The following is a 20686-nucleotide window of genomic DNA, read 5'->3' as shown; positions in this document are numbered from 1 at the left end:
GTTCTTGCCATAAAACCATTAAAAAAATAGGAGCAGAATTTGGCCTTTTTGCTCTTTGAGTCTGCATCGCCGTTTCATCGTGGCTGATCCAATTTTCCTCTCAGCCCATTCTCCTGCCTTCTCCCTGTATCCTTTCATGCCTTGACCAATCAAGAATCTATCAACCTCTGCCCTAAATATATATAAAGACTTGGCCTCCACAGCTGCCTGTGGCAAAGAATTCCAAAGATTCATCACTCTTCGGCTAAAGGAATTCCTCCTCATCTCCATCCTAAAAGGATGCCCCTCTATTCTGAGGCTGTGTCCTCTGGACTTGTCCACCTTAGGAAACTTGCTCTCCACAGCCACTTTATCGATGCATTTCACCATTTGATAGGTTTTAATGAGGTCACTCCTCCTCCTCCTGAATTCTAGTCAACACAAGCCCAGAGCCATCAAATGCACTTCATATGACAAGCCATTCAATCCTGGAATCATTTTCGTGAACCTCCTTTGGACCCTCTCCAATTTCAGCACATCCTTTCTAAGATAAGGGGCCTAAAACTGCTCACAATACTCCAAGTAAGGCCTCACCAGTGCTTTAAAAAACGCTTAACATTACATCCTTTCATGTAAAGTCTAGTCCTCTTGAAATGAATGCTAACATTGAATTTTCCTTCCTTGAAACAGACTCAGTCTACAAATTAACCTTGAGGGAATTCTGCACAACTATTCCCAAGTCCCTTTGCACTAATTTTTTGTGTATTTTCTCTCCATAGCTTAGTTAAGGCTTTAGATATCATAGTAGCAATACTGAATGCAGGCCCATTAGCTCCAATTAGCCCATTCCTTCAGGGGTCTTCTAGTATCTCCTGCCTCATTCTCTGTGAGTAGCGAAACCTTCACCGACTTTCACTCGATACCACGTATCCACTATTACCTTGCAGCATGCTGTTACTGTATGCAGACATGATTGCTGGTTATCATGGAGGCACCCTTGGAACAAGCTCCATTATCTTTCAATAGATTAATACAAAAACACTTAATGATCTTGTAAATTACTGTGATGATAGCTATCTCTGAAGACCCACAGCTTGTGTCACCATGTCATCATTTTGCTACACGTCAGGTTACTTGATGGAGTAGAAACGCATGTGTCTTGCACAGCTGGCAGTCATATATGGTGTTTTATGTCATATTTACTGCAGTTAGATTAACCCTAAATCCAGATTATCCTGTGTGTGTGATCTCACCACCTCATGGGGAAATTCTCAAAGTGAATCAAGGTAAAATGTACTATCGAAGTGCATATATGTCACCATATACAATGAGATTCATTTTCTTGTGGGCATACACAATAAATCTATAAAATAATAACCATAACAGAATCAATGAAAGACAGCCCAACTTGGGCATTCAACCAGAGTGCAATAGACAACAAATTGCAAATACAAAAAGAAAAAAATAAAATAAATAAATAAGCAATAAATTTCAAGAACATGAGATGAAGAGTCCTTGAAAGTGAGTCCATGGGTTGTGGAAACAGTTTAGTGATGGAATGAGTGAAATCATCCTCTTTAGTTCAAGAGCCTGGTGGCTGGGTGGTAGTAACTGTTAGTGAACCTGGTGGCCTGAGTCCTGAGGGCAACAGTGAGAAGCGAGCATGTCCTGGGCGGTGGGGGTTCCTGATGATGGATGCTGTTTCCCTGCAGCAGTGTTTCAAGTAGATGTACTCAATGGTGGGGAGAGCTTTACCCATGATATACTAGGCCGTATCCTCTACTTTTTGTTCGATTTTCCATTGAAGGGCATTGGTGTTTCCATACCAGGCTGTGATGCAGTCAATATACTCTCCACTACGCATCTATAGAAATTTGTCAGCGTTTTAGATGAAATGCCGAATCATTGCAAAGTCTGGAGGAAGCAAAGGCACTCCTGTGCTTTCTTTGTAATTGCACTTGCGTGCTGGGCCCAGGACAGGTCCTCCAAAGTAATAACAAATTGTATGCTGCTAACCCTCTCCACCTCTGATCCTCCGATGAGGACTGGCTCGTTGTCTTCTGGTTTCCTTCTCCTGAAGTCAATACTCAGCTTCCTAGTCTTGCTGACATTGAGTAAGAGGCAGTTGTGATACCACTCAGCCAGATTTTCAATCTCCCTTCAATATGCTGATTCGTCACCACCTTTAATTCGGCATAAGACAGCGGAGTCATCAGTAAACTTGAATATGGCATTGCAGTTGTGCTTAACTATACAGTCATAAGCATAAAGTGAGTACAGCAGGGGGCTGAGCACACGGTCTTGTGCTGATGGAATTCTAAAGTAAATTCTAAACCAAGATGTACCAACACAGTTGTAGAATGCATCCAACAATTCCCTCATTGTCCTCCTTATGAGCTACCTTAAGGAAACCTAGAATTTTATATTATTTTCTCTTTGCTATGTTCATTTTGGTTTGACTTTCACTTAAAAAAAACTTCTTATAAGTTTATAAATAACTTCTTATAAATCTATATGCGTGCAAGCTACAGTCGGTATTAAAAAAAACTATCACCAATGAGCAAAGCTTTTGTAATACTTCTGCTCATATGGTAAAGAAATATAATTATTCGCACAACACACACAAAATGCTGGAGGAACTCAGCAGGCCAGGCAGCATCTATGGAAAAGAGTATAGTCAATGGTTCAGACTGAGACCCTTCATCAGGACTGGAAAAAAGGCAGTCAGAGAAAGAAAGTGGGGGAGGGAGGGAAGAAACACAAGGTGATAGGTGAAACTGGGAAGGTGGGGAGGGGTGAAGTAAAGAGCTGGGAAGTTGTTTGCTGAAAGAAATATGGAACTGCAGAAGGGGGAACCTATTGGGTGAGGACAGAAGGCCATGGAAGAAACAAAATGGGGAGGAGTGCCAGAGGGAGGTGATAAGGTGAGAGAGGGAAATGGGAATGGGGATTAGTGCAGAGGAGGGGTGAATTACTGGAAGTTCATGAAATCTATGTTCATGTCTTCAGGTTGGAGGCTACCCGGACAGAATACAAGGTGTTGCTCCTCCAACCTGAGTGTGTCCTCTTTGTGACAGCAGAGGAGGCCATTGGCTGACGTCAGAATGGGAAATGGAATTAAAATGGGTGGCCATTGGGAGATCCTGCTACTTCTGGTGGATGGAGGGTACATGCTCGGTTAAGTGGACTCCCTATCTGCATTGGGTCTCACCAATAGACAGGAGGCCACACTTTGAGCCCCGGGTACAGTACATAACCCCAACAGACTCACAGGTGAAGTGCCACCTCACCTAGAAGGGCTGTTTGGGGCTCTGAATGGTAGTGAGGTAGGAGGAGTGGGGTAGGTGTAGTACTTGTTCCATTTGCAAGATTAAGTGCCAGGAGGGAGATCAGTGGGGAGAGACGAATGGACAAGGGAGTTGCGTAGGGAGCGACCCCAGCGGAAAGCAGAAAGTGGGTAGAGGAAAAGATGTGCTTGGTGGTGGGATCACACTGGAAATGGCAGAAGTTATGGAGAATTATGTGTTGGACGTGGCGGGTGGTGGGGTGATAGGCGAGCTCAAGAGCAGTCATAACCTTGGGATAGCAGGAGGATGGGGTGAGGATAGACGTGTATGAAATGGAAGTGATGCGGTTGAGGGCAGTGCTGATGGAGGAAGGGAACCCCCTTTTTAAAAAAAAGAGAATGCCTCCTTAGTTCTCGAATGAAATACCTCATGCTGAGAGCAGATGTGACAGAGGTGGAGGAATTAAGAGAAGGGGATGGAATGTTTACACTGAACAGAGTGGGAAGAGGTACAGTTCAGGTAGCTGTAAGAATCAGTGGGTTTATAATAGACACTAGTAGATAAACTGTCTCCGGAGATGGAGACAGTGAGATTGAAAAAGGGGAGGGAAGTTTTGAAAATGGACCAGGTAAATTTGAGGGCAGGGTGGAAATTGGAGGCAAAGTTGATGAAATTGACAAGCTCTGCATGGCAGCATCAGTGTAGCGTAGGAAAAGTTGGGGAAGTGATACTAATGTAGTCTTGGAACATAAACTGTTCCACATTAGCCAACAAACAGGCAGGTATAGCTGGGACCCACACGAGTGCCTATGACTACATGTTTTATTTGAAGGAAGTGGGAGGAGCCAAAAGAGAAATTATTAAGAGTGAGGACGAGTTCCACCAGATGGAGGAGAGTGGTGGTGGTGGGGAACTAATTAGGGCTGGTGTCCTGAAAGAAACTGCGAGCTTTGAGGCTTTTTTGGTGGGGGATGGAGATGTATAGGGACTGAACATCCATAGTGAAAATAAGATGATCAGGACCAGGGAGCTTGAAATCATTGAAAAGATCAAGAGTGTGTGAAGAAGTGTCATGGATATAGGTAGGATGGGACTGGAGCTGGGGGATAAAGTACAAACTTTGTAGATTTGAAGTATGCATATAAATTTAGTGGGACAGGAACAAGCCAAAACAATAGGTCTACCTGGATAATCGGATTTGTGGGTCTTGGGTAGGAGGTAAAACGGGGGAGCGGGTTAAGGGAACTATGAGGTGGGTGGCAGTGGATGGGAGATTCCCAGCGTTAATAAGGTCTGTGATGGTGTGGGAGACAGTAATTATTCACATAGCTTTTACAGCCTGTAAGTAACTGATAGAACAACATAAAGCAGGCCAGATATACTCATACTCAACTAAATAGCTATCCCCATCGCCTATATTTACAAGTACTCAATATAAGAAGTATTCATCATTACCTCCCAATGTACTGCTGCTACATACAGACGTGCTCCTGGAATGAATATGAATGATTTAATTAACCTTCAGCTGGTGGCTGCATAGTCACTCCCATTAATCAATTATACTATTCCGTCACTGAAATAGTTTCACTTTCATTTCACACGTTTCCGACTAAATTGGACTTCCTTTATTTTGAGTTACAAGTAGGAGAAGCAATGTCTCTCTCAAAACTCTCTAAGATTATCTTCAAAGTTCTCTGTTCAAATAATGGGTCTTTGGATTATGAGGACCTCCTCAGTATAACGACTAGCATCTCTACAGTGTCTGATTTGGATCTGAATAGAGTATTGTCAAACCACCAGCTTTTCCTCGTCGTCCCAGGAACAGGGAGTGACCCTTCTCCATCTGGGATAACCTTGGATAGTCGAATAATTTCCACTTCCTCCGTAAGGCTGTGTAAAAAATATCCAAACAAGGAATGCCAAGATTGTGGAATGCTTCACCTCTGCAGGTTTTTTGTACTTGGCAATTGCAAGTTTGGAGTAAAAAGGTAAATTATGTTGATAGTAATGTACGGATATTGAACCAATATGAGTTTCTAAGGTAATCTAAAACAAAGTAACAAAGTTACCGATCATAGTAATAAGCGATAATTATAGTTCTGCATTATCGACTTCCTTACAGCGTGAGTTATAAGTAAAACGTTCACCTGTAGAATCAGCTGGAAATCTTTCAGTTCTTTGTGAAGCCAGTGGTGATTGGACCCTGCAGTGAGGGTAAGGAAGCAAGATTACCTTCACTAGCAAATAGTTTACTGCGGCAAGTAGCAGTGACTGCAGGGGTGACAATCACCTGCTCTATTCTGTACGTCAGCACAGGACTGTATCAACGCCCAACAACAATAATAGCAAACTACCAACATACCGTGACTGTATTTGCACCATGAACCAACGAGGTGATAGGAAGTTCCTCCATTTGCATTCCATTCGGAGGACAGCACAGTGACAGTTCTCGTAAAACTGCGGCTTGACGATCCAGAGACCCCGGTTCACTCCTGAGTTCGTCTCCCCCCACCCCCACCATTCTAAAGATGTGTGTTGGTAGGTTAATTGTCCATTTGCAACTAGTGTAGTGATTAGAGGTAGAATCTATGGGAACGTGGGGAGAGCTAAATAGGATTAGTGCAGATTAGTATCGATGGGAAATTAATGGCCAGTTCTGATTTGATGAGCGACGTGACTGTCTTTATTATGGTTTTATAAAAGAAGCATTCTGCACGGACAAATACTGTTCTTGTATCTGCCCTACCTACTCGCGGAACTTTGCAGCTTTTGGACATTCCATTATTTAGAGAGTGAGCAAGTTCCAGCAAGGTTTGTTTTCCCTAAGTAAAGTATTTTCTTTAAAGCACTTGCTTCAACTTCGCTATAATGTTGGTTTAGTTCGCTGGTTTATTGTGGTGGTGTGGTGAACTGTGGCTCCTCCCACAGACCCCTGCTGACTGCTCCTGTGGCTCCTCCCACAGACCCCCGCTGACTGCTCCTGTGGCTCCTCCCACAGACCCCTGCTGACTGCTCCTGTGGCTCCTCCCACAGACCCCTGCTGACTGCTCCTGTGGCTCCTCCCACACCCCCCCTGCTGACTGCTCCTGTGGCTCCTCCCACAGACCCCCCGCTGACTCCTCCTGTGACTCCTCCCACAGACCCCTGTATACTTGGCGTGGCCTCTCAGTCACCAGGATGTAGTGTGGTGGTCAACCACTGCTTGTTCCTTCTTCCAGTCAATAAAAGCCGATATCTCGTTTTTACGCCTCAGAGTGAGTTATTGATGGTGCATCAGGTGGTACCACAATACAGTGAAAAGTTTGTCTTGCCAACTGCTTATACAGATGAAATCAGTATTGGGAGCTTCCAGTAACTGCTCATAGCCATTAGCACGATAGTATTACAGATCGGGGCGTCGGAGTTCCGGTGTTATCTGTAAGGAGTCCGTACATCCTGCCTGTGGACGGACTGAATTTTCTCTTGGTCCTCTGGTTTTTCTCCACAGTCCAAAGACGTACTGGCTAGACCAGAGGGTTAATTGGTCATTACAAATTTTCCTGCGATTAGGGTAGGGTTAAATCGGGGGTTGCAGTTCGAAGGGTCGGAAGGGTCTATTCCGCGCTATGTCTGTAAATTTTAAAAAGCGCATTGAGCTCGAATAGGGTATAAATAATAGTAATGCGGAATAAAGAGAAAAAGCTACTGAAAAAAATTCAGCGCAGGTAAACGACAAGTGCAAGATTATAATGAGGTAGATTGTGAGGCCAAGGGTCTATTTTTATTGTACAAGGGGTCCATTCAAGAATCACAGAAACAGAAAACCTACAGCACAAAGCTGTGCCAAACATGTCCTTATGTTAGAAATTACCTAGGGTTACCCATACCCCTCTTTTTCTAAGCTCCATGTACCCGTCCAGGAGTCTCTTAAAAGACCCTATCGTTTCCACCACCGTCGCTGGCAGCACTCACCACTCTGCGTAAAAAAAAACACTTACCGCTGATATCTCCTCTGTACCTACTTCCAAGCACCTTAAATCTGTGCCCTATCGCATTAGCCATTTCAGCCCTGGGAAAAAGCCTCTGACTGTCCACATGATCAATGCCTCTCATCGTCTTGTACTCCTCTATAAGGTCACCTCTCATCCTTCCTTGCTCCAAGGAAAAAGGCTGAGTTCACTCAACGTATTCTCATAATGCATGCTCCCCAATCCAGGCAACATCCTTGGAAATCTCCTCTGCACCCTTTCTATGGTTTCCACATCCTTCCTGTGGTGCAATGACCAGAACTGAGCACAGTACACCAGGTGGGGCCTGACCAGCATTACCTCTCTATAGCTGCAACCTTACCTCTCGGCTCCTAAACTCAGTTCCACGGTTGATGAAGGCCAATGCACCATATGCTTTCTTAACCACAGAGTCAACCTGTGCAGCAGCTTTGAGTGTCCTATGGACTCGGACCCCAAGATCCCTCTGATCCTCCACACTGCCAAGAGTCTTGCTATTAATACTTTATTCTGCCATCATATTTGACCTACCAAAATGAACCACCTCACACTTACCTGGGTTGAACTCTATCTGCCACTTCTCACCCCAGTTTTTCATCCTATCGATGTCCCACTGTAACCTCTGACAGCCCTCCACACTATCCACAACACCCCCAACTTTTGTGTCATCAGCAAATTTACTAACCCATCCCTCCACTTCCACATCCAGGTCATTTATAAAATCATGAAGAGTAGGGGTCCCAGAACAGATCCCTGGGGCATTCCACTGGTCACTGACCTCTATGGAGAATTTGACCCGTCTACAACCACTCTTTTCCTTCTGCGGGCAAGCCAGCTCTGGAACAGTGTAGCACTAGTAACAGTGGGATAGAAGCCTCTGGCACATGCTTTCGGGGTTTTGTATCTTCTGCCTGATGGGGGAGGAGAGGCGAATGTCTGAGTGGGTGGGGCCTTTGAGCTGGCTGCATTACGAGGCAGTGAGAAGTTTTACCAGATTCCATAGAGGAGAGGCTGACTCCTATGATGTCCTGCGATGTGTCCTCAACTCTGCAGTTCGTAGCAGCCGTGTGGAGATCAGTTGGGATATCAAGCTGTTATGCATCCAGACAGAATGCTTTCTGTGGTGCATCAGTCAAAATTAGTAAGTGTTGATGGAGACATGTCGAATTTCTCTAGCTTCTTGAAGAAGTAGATCCACTGATGAACTTCTAAAAGAACTGAGCAGGTCAGGCTGCTATTATGGAAATGAAAAGAGTCAACGTTTCAGACCGAGACCCTTCATCAGGACTGGAAAGGAAGGGGTTGGGGGGTGGGGGAAGAAGCCGGAATCAGAAGATAGGGAGAGGGGAAGGAGCTCAAACTGGAAGGTGATAGGTGAAGCCAGGCAGTGGGGGAGGGGGGAATGAAGTAAGAAGCTGGGAGGTGAATGTTGGAAAAGGTAAAGTGTTGGAGAAGGAATCTGATAGTAGAGGAGAGTGGACCATCAGAGAAAGGGAAGGAGGAAGTCTGCCAGGGGAAGGTGATAGGCAGGTGAGGAGAAGAGCTAATGGAGGGCCAGAGTGAGGAATTGAAGAAGAAGAAGAGAGAGGGAATTTTTTTTGCACTACTTACTTTAACTTAACTATTTAATAGACACATATACAATTTAATTCAGTTTTTTTCTATGTTTATTTATTGTGTATTTCATTGTGTTGCTGCCATAAAATTAACAAATTTAAAGATATATGCCGGTGATAATATATATATATTTTTTTTACTTGAAGTTGGGGAAATTGGTGTTCATGCTATTAAGTTAGAGGCCACATAGATGGCGTATGAAGTGTTTGCTCCTCCAACCTGACAGTGGCCTCATCATTGTTGTAGAGGAGGCCATGGGCATACATGTCAACATGGGAATGCGAACTGGAATTAAAATGGGTGGCCACAGGAAAATTCCGCTTTTTGCAGATAGGGTGGTGCTGCTCGACAGAGCGGTCCCCCAGTCTATATTGGGTCTCACCAATGTAGAGGATGCTACATCAGGAGCACTGGATAGAATGGATGACCCCATCTGATTCACAGGTGGTGTGTTGCCTCATCTGGAGGGACTGTCTGAAACCCTGAGTAGAGGTGAGGGGGGACATTAACAGGCAGGCATTGTACTTCTGCTTACAGGGATATGTGCCAGGAGGGAGATTAGTGGGGAGGGATGAATGGACAAGGGAGCAGTGGCTGCAGAAAGCTGAGAGTGGGTTGGGGGGGGGGAGTAATGATGAGATGAGTTTGGTAGTAGGGTCCTGTTGAATGTTCAGGAAGTGGAGGAGATGCAGTTGAGGGGAGGAAGGTAGAGGGAGGGAATCCCTGTTCATTGAAGGAAGAGGACATCTCTGATATGTTCTGATGTTGAGTACCTTTGCTTTATCCACACAAATAAAAAATACAGGATTTCCCAGTGGCCAACCATTTTAATTTCTATGCCCATCCCCATGATCAGGCCATTTTCAGGCTGGAGAAGCAATGCCTCATATAACTTATGGATATCCTCCAACCTGATGGCATGAGCATCAATTTCTCCAACATTCGGTAATTTTTCCCTTTCCTCTTCTTCCATTCCCCACTCTGTCTCCCGTTAGCCCTTCTCTTCTTCTCACCTGCCACTGGTGCTCTTCCTCCTCCTTCTGTTTCTTCCATGGTTCACTCTCCCCTCCTATCAGATTTCCCCTTCTTCAGTCCTTTACCTTTTCCACCTACCACCTCTCAGTTTCTTACTTCAAACCCCCTCCCCCACCCACCTGGCTTCACCTATCACCTTCTGGCTTCTACTCCTTCCCCTCCCCCCTTCCTTTCCAGTTCTGATGAAGAGTCTCAGCCCGATAGGTTGACTGCTTATTCATTTCCATAGATGCTGCCTGACCTGCTGAGTTCTTCAGGCATTTTGTGTGTGTTGCTCTGGATTTCCAGCATCTTGAGAATATAATAAATGTGTTTATGAGGGATTAGTGAGCCTTCTTGGCCGTGACATTGATGTGGTTGGACCAAAATAGGCTACTGGTGATGTTCCCACCTACAAATGTTCATTGAACTGAGCTGGAGTGAAAATGCAAAGTGGTAAGCAGGGACGGAACCCTGGCTTGTCAGGAACAGTGCAGGAGGACACATCTGGGCACATCTAACCTCCAGCACGTTCCACACATCTGCTGCACTCTGCAGGCTATAGAATGCAAAGCACAGTCTAGGAAGCAGTGCCCCATGGACCCAATGGTCAGCCATCAGCACACTGTCTTAACCAATGAAATCATCTCTCGTTCTCCTAAACCTCCTCCTTGGACTGAGTGGGTTTCCCACCAGGAATGAAAGTTAGGCTATGATCTCTTGGTACAAAAGTAATTGAGTAGACCAGTTTTCTTTCTCCCTTTATTAATTGTTCCTTATTTATTTCAGCAATTCTTGCAAACATTCTCATGACATCCATGATTTCCACAACTGGAAAGTCATCAGCATGAATTCCCTCCAGGAACTGAGTGTGAATGAATTGCGCATTCTTCTGCTTCAGAATGACCCATCGCTTCTACCTGAGGTAAAGTCATAGAACCACGTGTGCTCTTCAGCTCATTGTAACTGTGCCAACCACCATGTATGGCAGTCTATGCCTTAGCTTTTCAAGTGTTTATCTATATACCTTTTAAATAATGTGTTCCCGCCTCCACTCCTCCACCAGAGGTCTATATTCAAAATTTGCTACACTCTACATTTGACAACTGAGCAATTCATGCCTTTCTAAAAATTCCAATTACTAAATATGATGAAATGTTTTCTGTCTTCTTTAATGTCTATATTCTGTGTTATTATGAAGAGGCGGAGGGGTTGGGACCATTTTAAAGTGATTGGGGTAAGTATAGAGAGGGGGTCAGAAGAAAGTTATTTCCACAGCGTAGTGGGTGCATAGGGCATCCTGCCAGGAGTAGTGGTAGAGGCTGATATGGGGATTTATGAAAATCTTAGATAGGTACACGAATGATAGAAAAAAATGGAGGGTTATGTAGGAAGGAAGGATTAGATTAATCTTATAGTAACTTAAAAGTTTGGCACAGTATCATGGGCTGAAAGACCCTTTCTGTGCAGTTTTGTTCTATGTCCTATATCTATTGGATGCAAATGTTTATCTATTTTAATATCTTTGCATGTAGAGCTAGGGGTGAGAGTTATAAGTTAGATGATGGAATCAGACAATGGAACATCTGAAGTGACAATAATCAGTACAACTTAGTTTGAAAGGCTATAAATATTAGGTGAGGCAATTGAGCTTTATTGAATCTCTTAGATACTGATTCAGTTTGATCCCATCAGACCCAGCAGTTTTTTAAAACTCAAATATGAGGTTAACACCTTTTCTTAAACAAGGCTAATGAACTTGATTTGAGGTTATTCTACCACCAACGTAGTGCCTCTCTGACAGCCTGGATCACAACATAGAGCTCTGTTCTCTGAGGTGAAGTTGCTGATAACTTAACTCCGTATTGGGCATGGAGCTTTGCCTGGCACATGCAGAACTTGGAGAGTATATCTCTTATCTACTGATCAGCTTTCAGTGCCATTGATGGAGCTTCAAGAGATTATTGATTTCTTGTTGCCATTGAAAAAGAACATTGCGTAGATCAAACCACTGTTTGATCTACAGTAGTCAGGGTTCCTACTGGCAGTTGTGGTGTGAAATTACTAGAGAACTTGAATCATATTTCATCCCCTATCTCAAATCCTTCCTATTCCACCTTCGTAGTCTCCAGCCAGATAATCTTTGATTTCTCTACCTTCCAGTAAGCATTCTCCACCTTTATCCCTTTATTTCTTTTCATTTCCAATCCCTTGTAAAAATTCTGATTTACATTTTAGTCCCGATAAAGGTTCTTGGTCTGAAATGTCGACTGTTAATTCCTATCCATAGATGCTGCCTGACCTGCTGAATTCTGTCAGCATTTTGTGTATGGTTGCTCTAGATTGCCAGCATCTGCACAATCTCTTGTGTTTCCATTTTAGAATTTCCCAGTCAGTATCTGCAGAGGGAAATGTTGAAGTTTTCAGTAGAGACTCTTCATCAGGATTGGAATTAAAGGGGGGAGAAGCTGATATATAATGTAGGGGGAGGATGTGGAGCAAGATCTGGCAGGTGATAGGTGGATCCAGGTGAATGGGGTGATAGGAAGGCAAAGGAGGGGGCAGAGACGGAATGACGTACACAGCTGGGAGGTGACAACGGATTCTCATAGGAGAAAACAATGGAACAAGGAATAAAGGGAAGGAGGTGGGGGGAGGATCCAGTGGGGAAAGTGTCATGTTGATGGACAGATTGATAGAACATGAGAGGAAAGAAGTGGCGTTGTGGGGGCTAGTTGGAGGGAAAAAATAAAGGAGGAAAGTATTTACTGGAAGTTAGAGAGATCAATGTTCATCAGGTTGGAGACTACAAAAGCGGAATATGAAGTGCTGGTCCTTTAACCTGTGACTAGACTCAACTTGGCAGTAGAGGAGGCTATGGAGGCTGTGTCAGTGTGGGAATGGGCCATGGAATTAAAATGGTTGACCACTGGGAGATCCTAGCTGGTAAGGCAGACAGAGTGAAGGCAATTGGTGAAATGATTTTCCCCAACATGTGCACGCTCTCAGTGATGTAGGCAAGGCTGTACCAAATACACTGGATGCAGCAAACAACCCCATTGGATTCACATGTAATGCAAGGACTGGTAAATTACCTATCTCCCCTCTTCTTTTCCAGTCCTGATTGAAAAGACTTGACCTAAAACATCGCCTGACCATTTCCCTCCACAGACGCTGCCTGACACACTGAGCTCCTCCAGTTCCTTGTGTGTTGCTCCAGATTTCCAGCATCTGTGGACTCTTGCGTCAGGCCCTTTATGTTAAGGTTCCCATCCTAATCCAGTTTTATATCTACTGCTAGCAATATTTGTAATGGATCCTGTTCCTAAATTGAGCCAGGATTAAATATACAAAAGGGCAGCTTCTATTCACAACAGGAGGTAAAAAGTGAGATATACCAGGCAAGTTTGCTTAACAGTTGTCACTGGGAAAAAGCTGGAATCTATTATCAGGGAAGTAATAGCAGGACTTTCAAAAAATCCTGGTACCACCAAGCAGTTGACGTGAGAAATTTATTTGAAAAACTTGTTAGAACTCTGGATATATAACAAGCAGGATGGATAAAGGAGAACCAGTGGATGAAGTGCATTTATACTTAAAAAAAACATTTGGTAAGTATCACATATAAGATTATTATGTGCTCTTGGTATTGGCATAATAAATTAACAAAGATACAGCAACAGAAAACAGAGATCAGTGCAAATGTGGTATGTTCAGGTGAGCAAGCTGTAATTAATGAGCTGCCACAGGGAACAGACCATGGACTTCAACTAGACACATTTCACATTAATGACCCAGATGAGGAGACTGAATTTATTGCGGTATGATTTACCAAAGAAGTACAGGAGGAAATATTATGAGGAGAGCACAAAGCCACAATTACACACCGATGGTGAGAGGCTAACTGCTAAGTAGGTAGCTGCGGCACAAGAATCGGCCCATTCACAACTTCCATATGTGAACCAGTTCACCCTAAGATGACAGACCTGATACACTTTATACCTCTCCCCTCCACTTTGGGCCAGCCATGTCAGCTTTTTCATTCATTTGAAAGGGTTACCAACCTGGATGGATATTGTCAGTGAAATTCTCAGTCTTCTTTAATGCTAATTAATATTAATGTTCTTAATTAATTTGTTTGAAGAAATTATTTAAAGTGAATGTATTCTTGATAAATATTCTGTTTTACATTTCAATCTGTTTCAGTTGATTATAAATGCCTCTGAATGTCAATGATATTTAGAGGCAATTGAGCAGGTTTTTGATTGATTCCACATACAATTCCGGTGGTTAGTTGGCAAATAAAAGCTTGTGGCAGCAAAGGCTAATTTCAAACTAATCTACTTCCTAAGAGGGATGGTACTGAAAAGATGTGAAGATTTTAATTAAAATATGTATGATGAGTATAAACTCACAAGAAAGTAATACAAAATATAAATGAACTGTTCTAACATTCTAGATTTATACCATTAATATAAATATAATTGGCATCTAGTTTGCAATAAAATTATTCACACCATTTATTTTATCTGATCTCTACTGTCTCAAGGGGGATTTGTACTGGCAATGGTATAAGAACTCAGATATTTTGCATATGATGAAATTATTTAACCACACACATATATAGTAATCCATTCCAGTCATAACTGGTGGCCAAATATATTTTTCCATCTTGAAGGCTGAAGCCAATTGCGGTGGCTCTCCTCCCATTCCAGATGAGGTCATCTAACCTCATCCAAATGAAGTGTTGTTTCCTAGTCCTTTTAATGGGTTAGAAACCAGCTATTCAGAAGTAAATTCAGACAGCTACAGTATATGCCTACAGCACATGACCTCAGAGAACACACATAATATAAATTGCACGTAGATTAGACATGAACTTGAGCTATACAGTGTAAAAAAAAACCACTGCACGCACAAGACCTTAGTGCAAAAAAGGGCAATCAAAGTCACCTTCATAGTAGTGTAAGAGTTTGCAGTGTTTTGCGGCTGATTTGGGGTTAGGGTTTAGAGTTAATTCTAGGAAATAGCTGTTTCAGAATCTGGTGCTGTGGGACTTCAGGCTTCTGTAACTTCTCCCTGACAGTAGCTGTGAGAAGAGGGCATGACGCAGTTGGCGGGGGATGTTTGATAGATACTACTTTCTAGATACAGTCAATTTATCCTAAGTTCCCCATCAGTCTAAACTGCACAAAATGTAGGGAGCCTGAATATAAAGCATTTCCTTCTTTCCACATTACTTTATGACACAGAAAGAAGCCACTTCAACGTGTCTAGACTCGGCTGTCTCATTTAGCACTATCATTCCCTACTCATATGTCCTGTGACCTATTCCCCTAGACTCTAACATTCACCAACAAACGAGAAACAAATCACAGTGACCAACTCATTTACCAAACTACAAATACTTGAAAAGAGGGAGCCACCAAGAACATGCTGGTTTTCAGAGTGATCCTGCAAGCTGCTGTGGAGTCAATAGAACATCAGCTGCACCAGTGGTACTGCCGTTCTCCCCTTACAGCAACTTTCAATAGGTTTCAAAGGTACATTTAATATCAGAGAAATGTATACAATATACATCCTGAAATTCTTTTTCTTCGCAAACATCCACCAAAACAGAGGAATGCCCCAAAGAATGACTGACGGTTAAATGTTAGAAACCCAAAGCCCCCCCAGTTCCCCCCACCCACGCATAAGCAGCAGCAAAGCAATGATCCCCCCTCACCAGCAAAAAGCATCGGTGCCCCCCACCGAGCACTCAAGCGTGCAGCAAAGCATCAGTAAAGACACAGACCCAAAGGACCCCAAAGACTACTCATTCACCTGGTAATTCGCCATACCACAGGCTCTCTCTCCCCCTAATAAGGGAAAAAAAGGTGTCTCCGTTTCACAGCGAGAGGGGAGACGTAACAAAGCAACTTTCTGACAGCAGCCAACTGGCTGCTTTCGATCTTCTGTCTCCCACGATGCACCAGGTGGCGGCACTGACCTTGGGTCCACCCGCCTCCAGAGCCACGGAAGTCCAGCGCCCTGAGGCGCGCTAGTCTTCCTGGGCCACGTCCTTGGCGTATCAAAAAACGCCAGCCGTGAGACCTCGAGAGTTGGTCCCATTCCTGTACAGAACCAGTCAGTGCGTAACTCCAGGTCAGGGACTTCAAAAGAATCCTGAAATAGAAAAATAGAGGAATTAAAGATGGAAATAGAGCTGTTTCTGAAGATGCAAGCAAAGGAGTCGCCGTTAGGCACCATCGTCCTCCTAAGCTCTGCCTTTCAGTTGCAGGGAGTAAAAAGTCTGAAAGCAGCAAAATACCTTTCACTACAGTTCAAGCTAATATTGAATTTGAACTCTTCCAGATCTGCTTGCATTACAATAAAGGAAGTGAAAACCTTCACTATGGTATCTGTTCCCGTAAAGAAGCCTGTAATAAACTCCACATCTGCTCTCACTACGTCTCAGGAAGTTGTAAATTTGGGGATCAGTGTCGACGTTCTCACAGTTTCGATGATGATGACGTTAGTGTGCTACTCAATAAATTATGTTTGGATGAGCATGTGATGCAGAATCTGCTGAAGATATATCAGAACAGGAACTACATTAAGCAGGTTAACAGCACTGTTGGTAAGTGTGGGACATTTCTAATCTTTTTTGCATGTACATTGGAGCACATCTCTGTGCTTCCAAACCATCCTGCAGCCTTTATTGATGTCAGTTTGAGCCCTAGGTTCAGGCAGTTTCAACTCGGACAGGGCAGCAGGGCAACAGGGTCCTGACGAAGGGTCTTGGTCCGAAACATCGACAGTGCTTCTCCTATAGATGCTGCCTGGCCTGCTGTGTTCCACCAGCATTTTGTGTGTGTTGTTTGAATTTCCAGCATCTGCAGACTTCCTCGTGTTTGCAGGGCAGCAGTTGACAGATTTGCTGTTCTCCGCTTCCTGGTTGATGAGTATGGAAGTGTAGGGGGCAGCTGATGACAGGATTGAAATAGAATCAGAAACTACTCAGCAGCTCAGGCAGCAACTCTGGAAAGAGAAACAGAATTCTGAAGAATGATCATGGATGTGGAATGTCAACTCTGTTTCTCTTTCCGCAGATATCGTCTGACCTGTTGGGTGCCCCCATCATTTTCTGTTTCTTTTCAGATTTCCTGCATTTGCAGTTTATTGATCTTTGTACTCAAGTGGCCTGGTTAATTATACCACAACATGGCTATAAAGTGTTTGTAAATATGTAATATTGGATTTGAAAATACAACGAGTCATTTTCATGTCAATCCCACCACTCTCTACAATTGCAATTTCCTTTGTCTCGGTTCTTGGTTCATTGTAAACTACCGTAGATTTCGCACTACAGAGCGCACCTGATTAAAAGCCACTGGCTCTAATTTTAGAAAGAAAATCAATTTTGTACTTGTACAAGCCGCACCGGATTTTAGGCCGCACCGGATTTTCGGCCGCAGGTGTCCCACGTTGTAATATGAGATATTTACACAGAAAGATATTACACGTGAGGATTTTTTAACTTTTAATTAAATCCATATGGTAACATAAACAAATACATATTGCAAATGCTTTTTTTCGAACCGTGCCTGTAACGCGGCTACTTTTAAATATACATACGTATCGGTAACACAAATTACGTTGCGTATACTTTTTTACTGAACAACATTCCAATATCTCCTAACGACTGGTAAAAAATATATATACTGCAGCCTACCAGGAAAAGTTATTGATCGCCTTTAACTTAAAAGCAGCGTTCGCTCAGATCTAATGCCGCTCGCCCCCACCTTCCCGTTTATCGCAAACCAGTATTTCCCACAAGACGCGGCGAAACCGGGTGTGACGTCATAGCATCCCGGGATGTAGTACAGAAAACAAATATAGTTAAAACACTTCTAACTTTAACTAGAAATTACTAACAAATGAATTACTAAGCAAAAATATTATAAACTAAATAACTGCCATAAAGGCAGCACAATGCTTTTCTTCGAGTGTTTTCCATGTTGATGAGGGTGAGTACAAATGACTGATTTACAATAATTTAATTGTGAAAGTGCGCTTGATTTATCATACAATTTCATTGGACCTCTGTGAACTACTCATCAATTTTATTGGTCTACTGTTACGAGGCAAAATGTTTTTGGCGGCATGAAAAAAATCATGCATTAGCCGCACCGTAGTAAAGGCCGCAGAGTTCAAAGCTGTTCAAAATGTGGGAAAAAAGTAGCGGCTTATAATCCGACATCTACGGTAATTGCGATGAACTATCAACAACTCCACTGTCATTGAATCACGTCACTATGAGGAAAACAGAAGATAAATCATCCTAATACTGCTCAGCTTACTGCTCCTTCCATGACACAAGGCAGATCAGGCTCTGAGCAGTGGAGAGTGAGGCGCTGGCTGTGTGCCTTGTTAACGTTACCTGTTTACTTTGCTCTTGAGAAAAGAGTTTGGCTTGCCCTAAGTGAATAATAATTTTAAATAATACGTTTCCTTTCCTGAACTGCGGTCTCCTTTATTTGCTACCTTTTCCCTCTGCTTTGTCACCCACCCAAATGCCAATATTTTGTTATTGAGTAATGCTTTTGTAATGCAAGCAATGAAATAGTTCAGAACAACACCCCCAAAATAAAATATTAACTCAGCAGGTCATGCAGCATCTATGGAAGTGAATAAACAGTCGAGGTTTTGGGCCAAGACTCTTCAGGACTGGAAAGGAAGGGGGAGGACGCTAAAATAAAAAGGAGGGGAAGGAGGACTAGTTAGAAGAGGGTGGATGAATAGATGTGGTTGGGTAAGGTAAAGGGCTGGAGAAGGCGGCAACTCTCAGCTGACCTCTAACTTGCTGAGGCCAGGGAGCAACTCTCGGGCACCTTCTCTTTCTTACCCATCGAAAAGGACCCCAGAAAATTGTCTTTGACACCATCACTAACCTCATCAATTCTGGAGGTCACCCATCCACTGCCACCAATGACATAGTTTCCCCTTAACCCACACTGCCTGTTTTTACCACCTACCCAAGATCCACAAAGCTGACGTCCAGGTAGGTTCATTGTCTTTGCTTGCTACTACCCCACTGAACTCGTGTCTGCATTCATGACCATTCTGTTCCCCTTGGTTTAGTCCCTTCCCACCTACATCACATGCTCTTGATCTCCTCAACAACTTTCAATTCCATGGCCCTGCTGCCTCATTTTCACCATGATCCTCGGGTCAAGAATGATGAGTTCGGAGAAGGACATAAAGATACTGAAGGCACTAGCGTGGAGGGCAATGAATGACATGAAGGAAATCTGGAGGTCGAACCTGACCAGAGGGCTCAAAAAGAGGATCTTCATAGCAGTCAGAGAGTCCATTCTCACATATGGATGCGAGACGTGGACACTCGCCAAGGCCATGTGAAAGTCACTAGATGGTTGCTATACACGAATGCTTTGGATGGCTCTTGACATGAGTTGGCAACAGCACATAATGAACGTCGAGCTCTATGATGACCTACCGATACTCAACACTAAAACTGAGGCGAGAAGACTGCACCTAGCGGGGCACTGTCTACGCCACCCTGCCAGCTACCTGCCAGCCTAGTCATTGCATGGGAGCCCAAGCATGGGAGGATGAACCCTGGGCACCCTCACAAGACTGTGGTCAGCACGCTCCTAGAAGATAGCGGTGTGGGCTAATGTAGATGAACTGAACATACTGATGAGGGAGAGAGAGGAGTGGAGAGTTTGTCATCGTGTCCAACGCCAGCCCCTAGGACTGAGTTGATGTAACTATCCCCTATCAAGAAGGCCTGAATACTTTCAGCTTCTTTCTCAACAAAAGACCCTACTAGTTCCTCTCCACACCACCCTCCTCCGTCTGGCAGAACAGGTCTTCACCCTCAACAATTTCTCTTTTGGCTCCTCCCACTTTCTCCAAACTCAGGGGGAAGCCGTGGGCACCCAAAAGGGCCCAGCTATGCCTGGTTTTTAGTTGCCTATGTAGAACAGTCCATGTTCCAAGCCTTCCCTGGTAATGCTCCGCAACTCTTCCTGCCTGACATAGACAACCGCATTGGTGCTGCTTCACTGACCCATGCCGAGCTTGTTAATTCATCAGCTTTGCCTCCAACTCTAACTTCCACCCTGCCCTCAAATCCACTTGGTCCATTTCTGCCACTCTCTCCTTTCGTGATCTCTCTATATACATCTCTGGAGGCAAACTGTCAACCGCCAACTTTTATAAAACTGCCAATTCCCACAGCTATCTTGATGATACCTCTTCCGAGCCTGTCTCCTGTACAAATGCTGTTGCTTTTCTTAACTCCTTCATCTCCAATGTATCTGTTCCCAGGATGAGGTTTTCCTTTCCAGGACATCAGATCTGTCCTCCTCCTTCAAACAATGTGGCTTCCCTATCTCCACCATTGTTGCTCGCTGCCGCTTACACGTGGGAGGGGGAGCTCAGGGGGACTTTGGGGTTCTCACGTGTAACTGCTGTTCATTCTTTGGGGCACTTCTCTGTTTTCGTGGATGTTTGCGATGGATGTTGTATACATTTCTCTGACATTAAATTGGACCTTTGAACCTTTGCCCTCACCCGCAACTCCTCCATTTCCTGGATGTCCATGTTCATCTCATTTTCCCACCGCCTTAAAAAGGATAGAGCTCCCCTTGTCCTCACCTACCACCCCATGAGCCTCCGCATCCAACACATCCTCAATTTCTGTTACCTTCAATGGGATCCTACCATCAAACATATCTTTCCCTCACCCCAACTCTCCGTTCTCTGCAGGGATCACTGTCTCTGTGATTTCCTTGT

General features: G+C 43.9%; 1 protein-coding gene across 1 annotated transcript in view; it reads left to right on the top strand.

Annotated features, from left to right (window-relative positions):
- Positions 1-4870: 4870 nt before the first annotated feature.
- Positions 4871-20686, top strand: part of LOC140734819 (protein mono-ADP-ribosyltransferase PARP12-like) — a 61895-nt gene continuing 46079 nt past the window's right edge. The window contains exons 1-3 of the mRNA XM_073059388.1: positions 4871-5254; positions 10673-10808; positions 16238-16502. Of these exons, the coding sequence (XP_072915489.1) occupies positions 4920-5254; positions 10673-10808; positions 16238-16502 (736 nt within the window). The 5' untranslated portion in view covers positions 4871-4919. The remainder of the gene's footprint in view (positions 5255-10672; positions 10809-16237; positions 16503-20686) is intronic.

Source organism: Hemitrygon akajei, chromosome 10, assembly GCF_048418815.1.
Source record: "Hemitrygon akajei chromosome 10, sHemAka1.3, whole genome shotgun sequence".
Classification (NCBI taxonomy): Eukaryota; Metazoa; Chordata; class Chondrichthyes; order Myliobatiformes; family Dasyatidae; genus Hemitrygon; species Hemitrygon akajei.
This window is presented reverse-complemented; position numbering and strand designations above follow the sequence as displayed.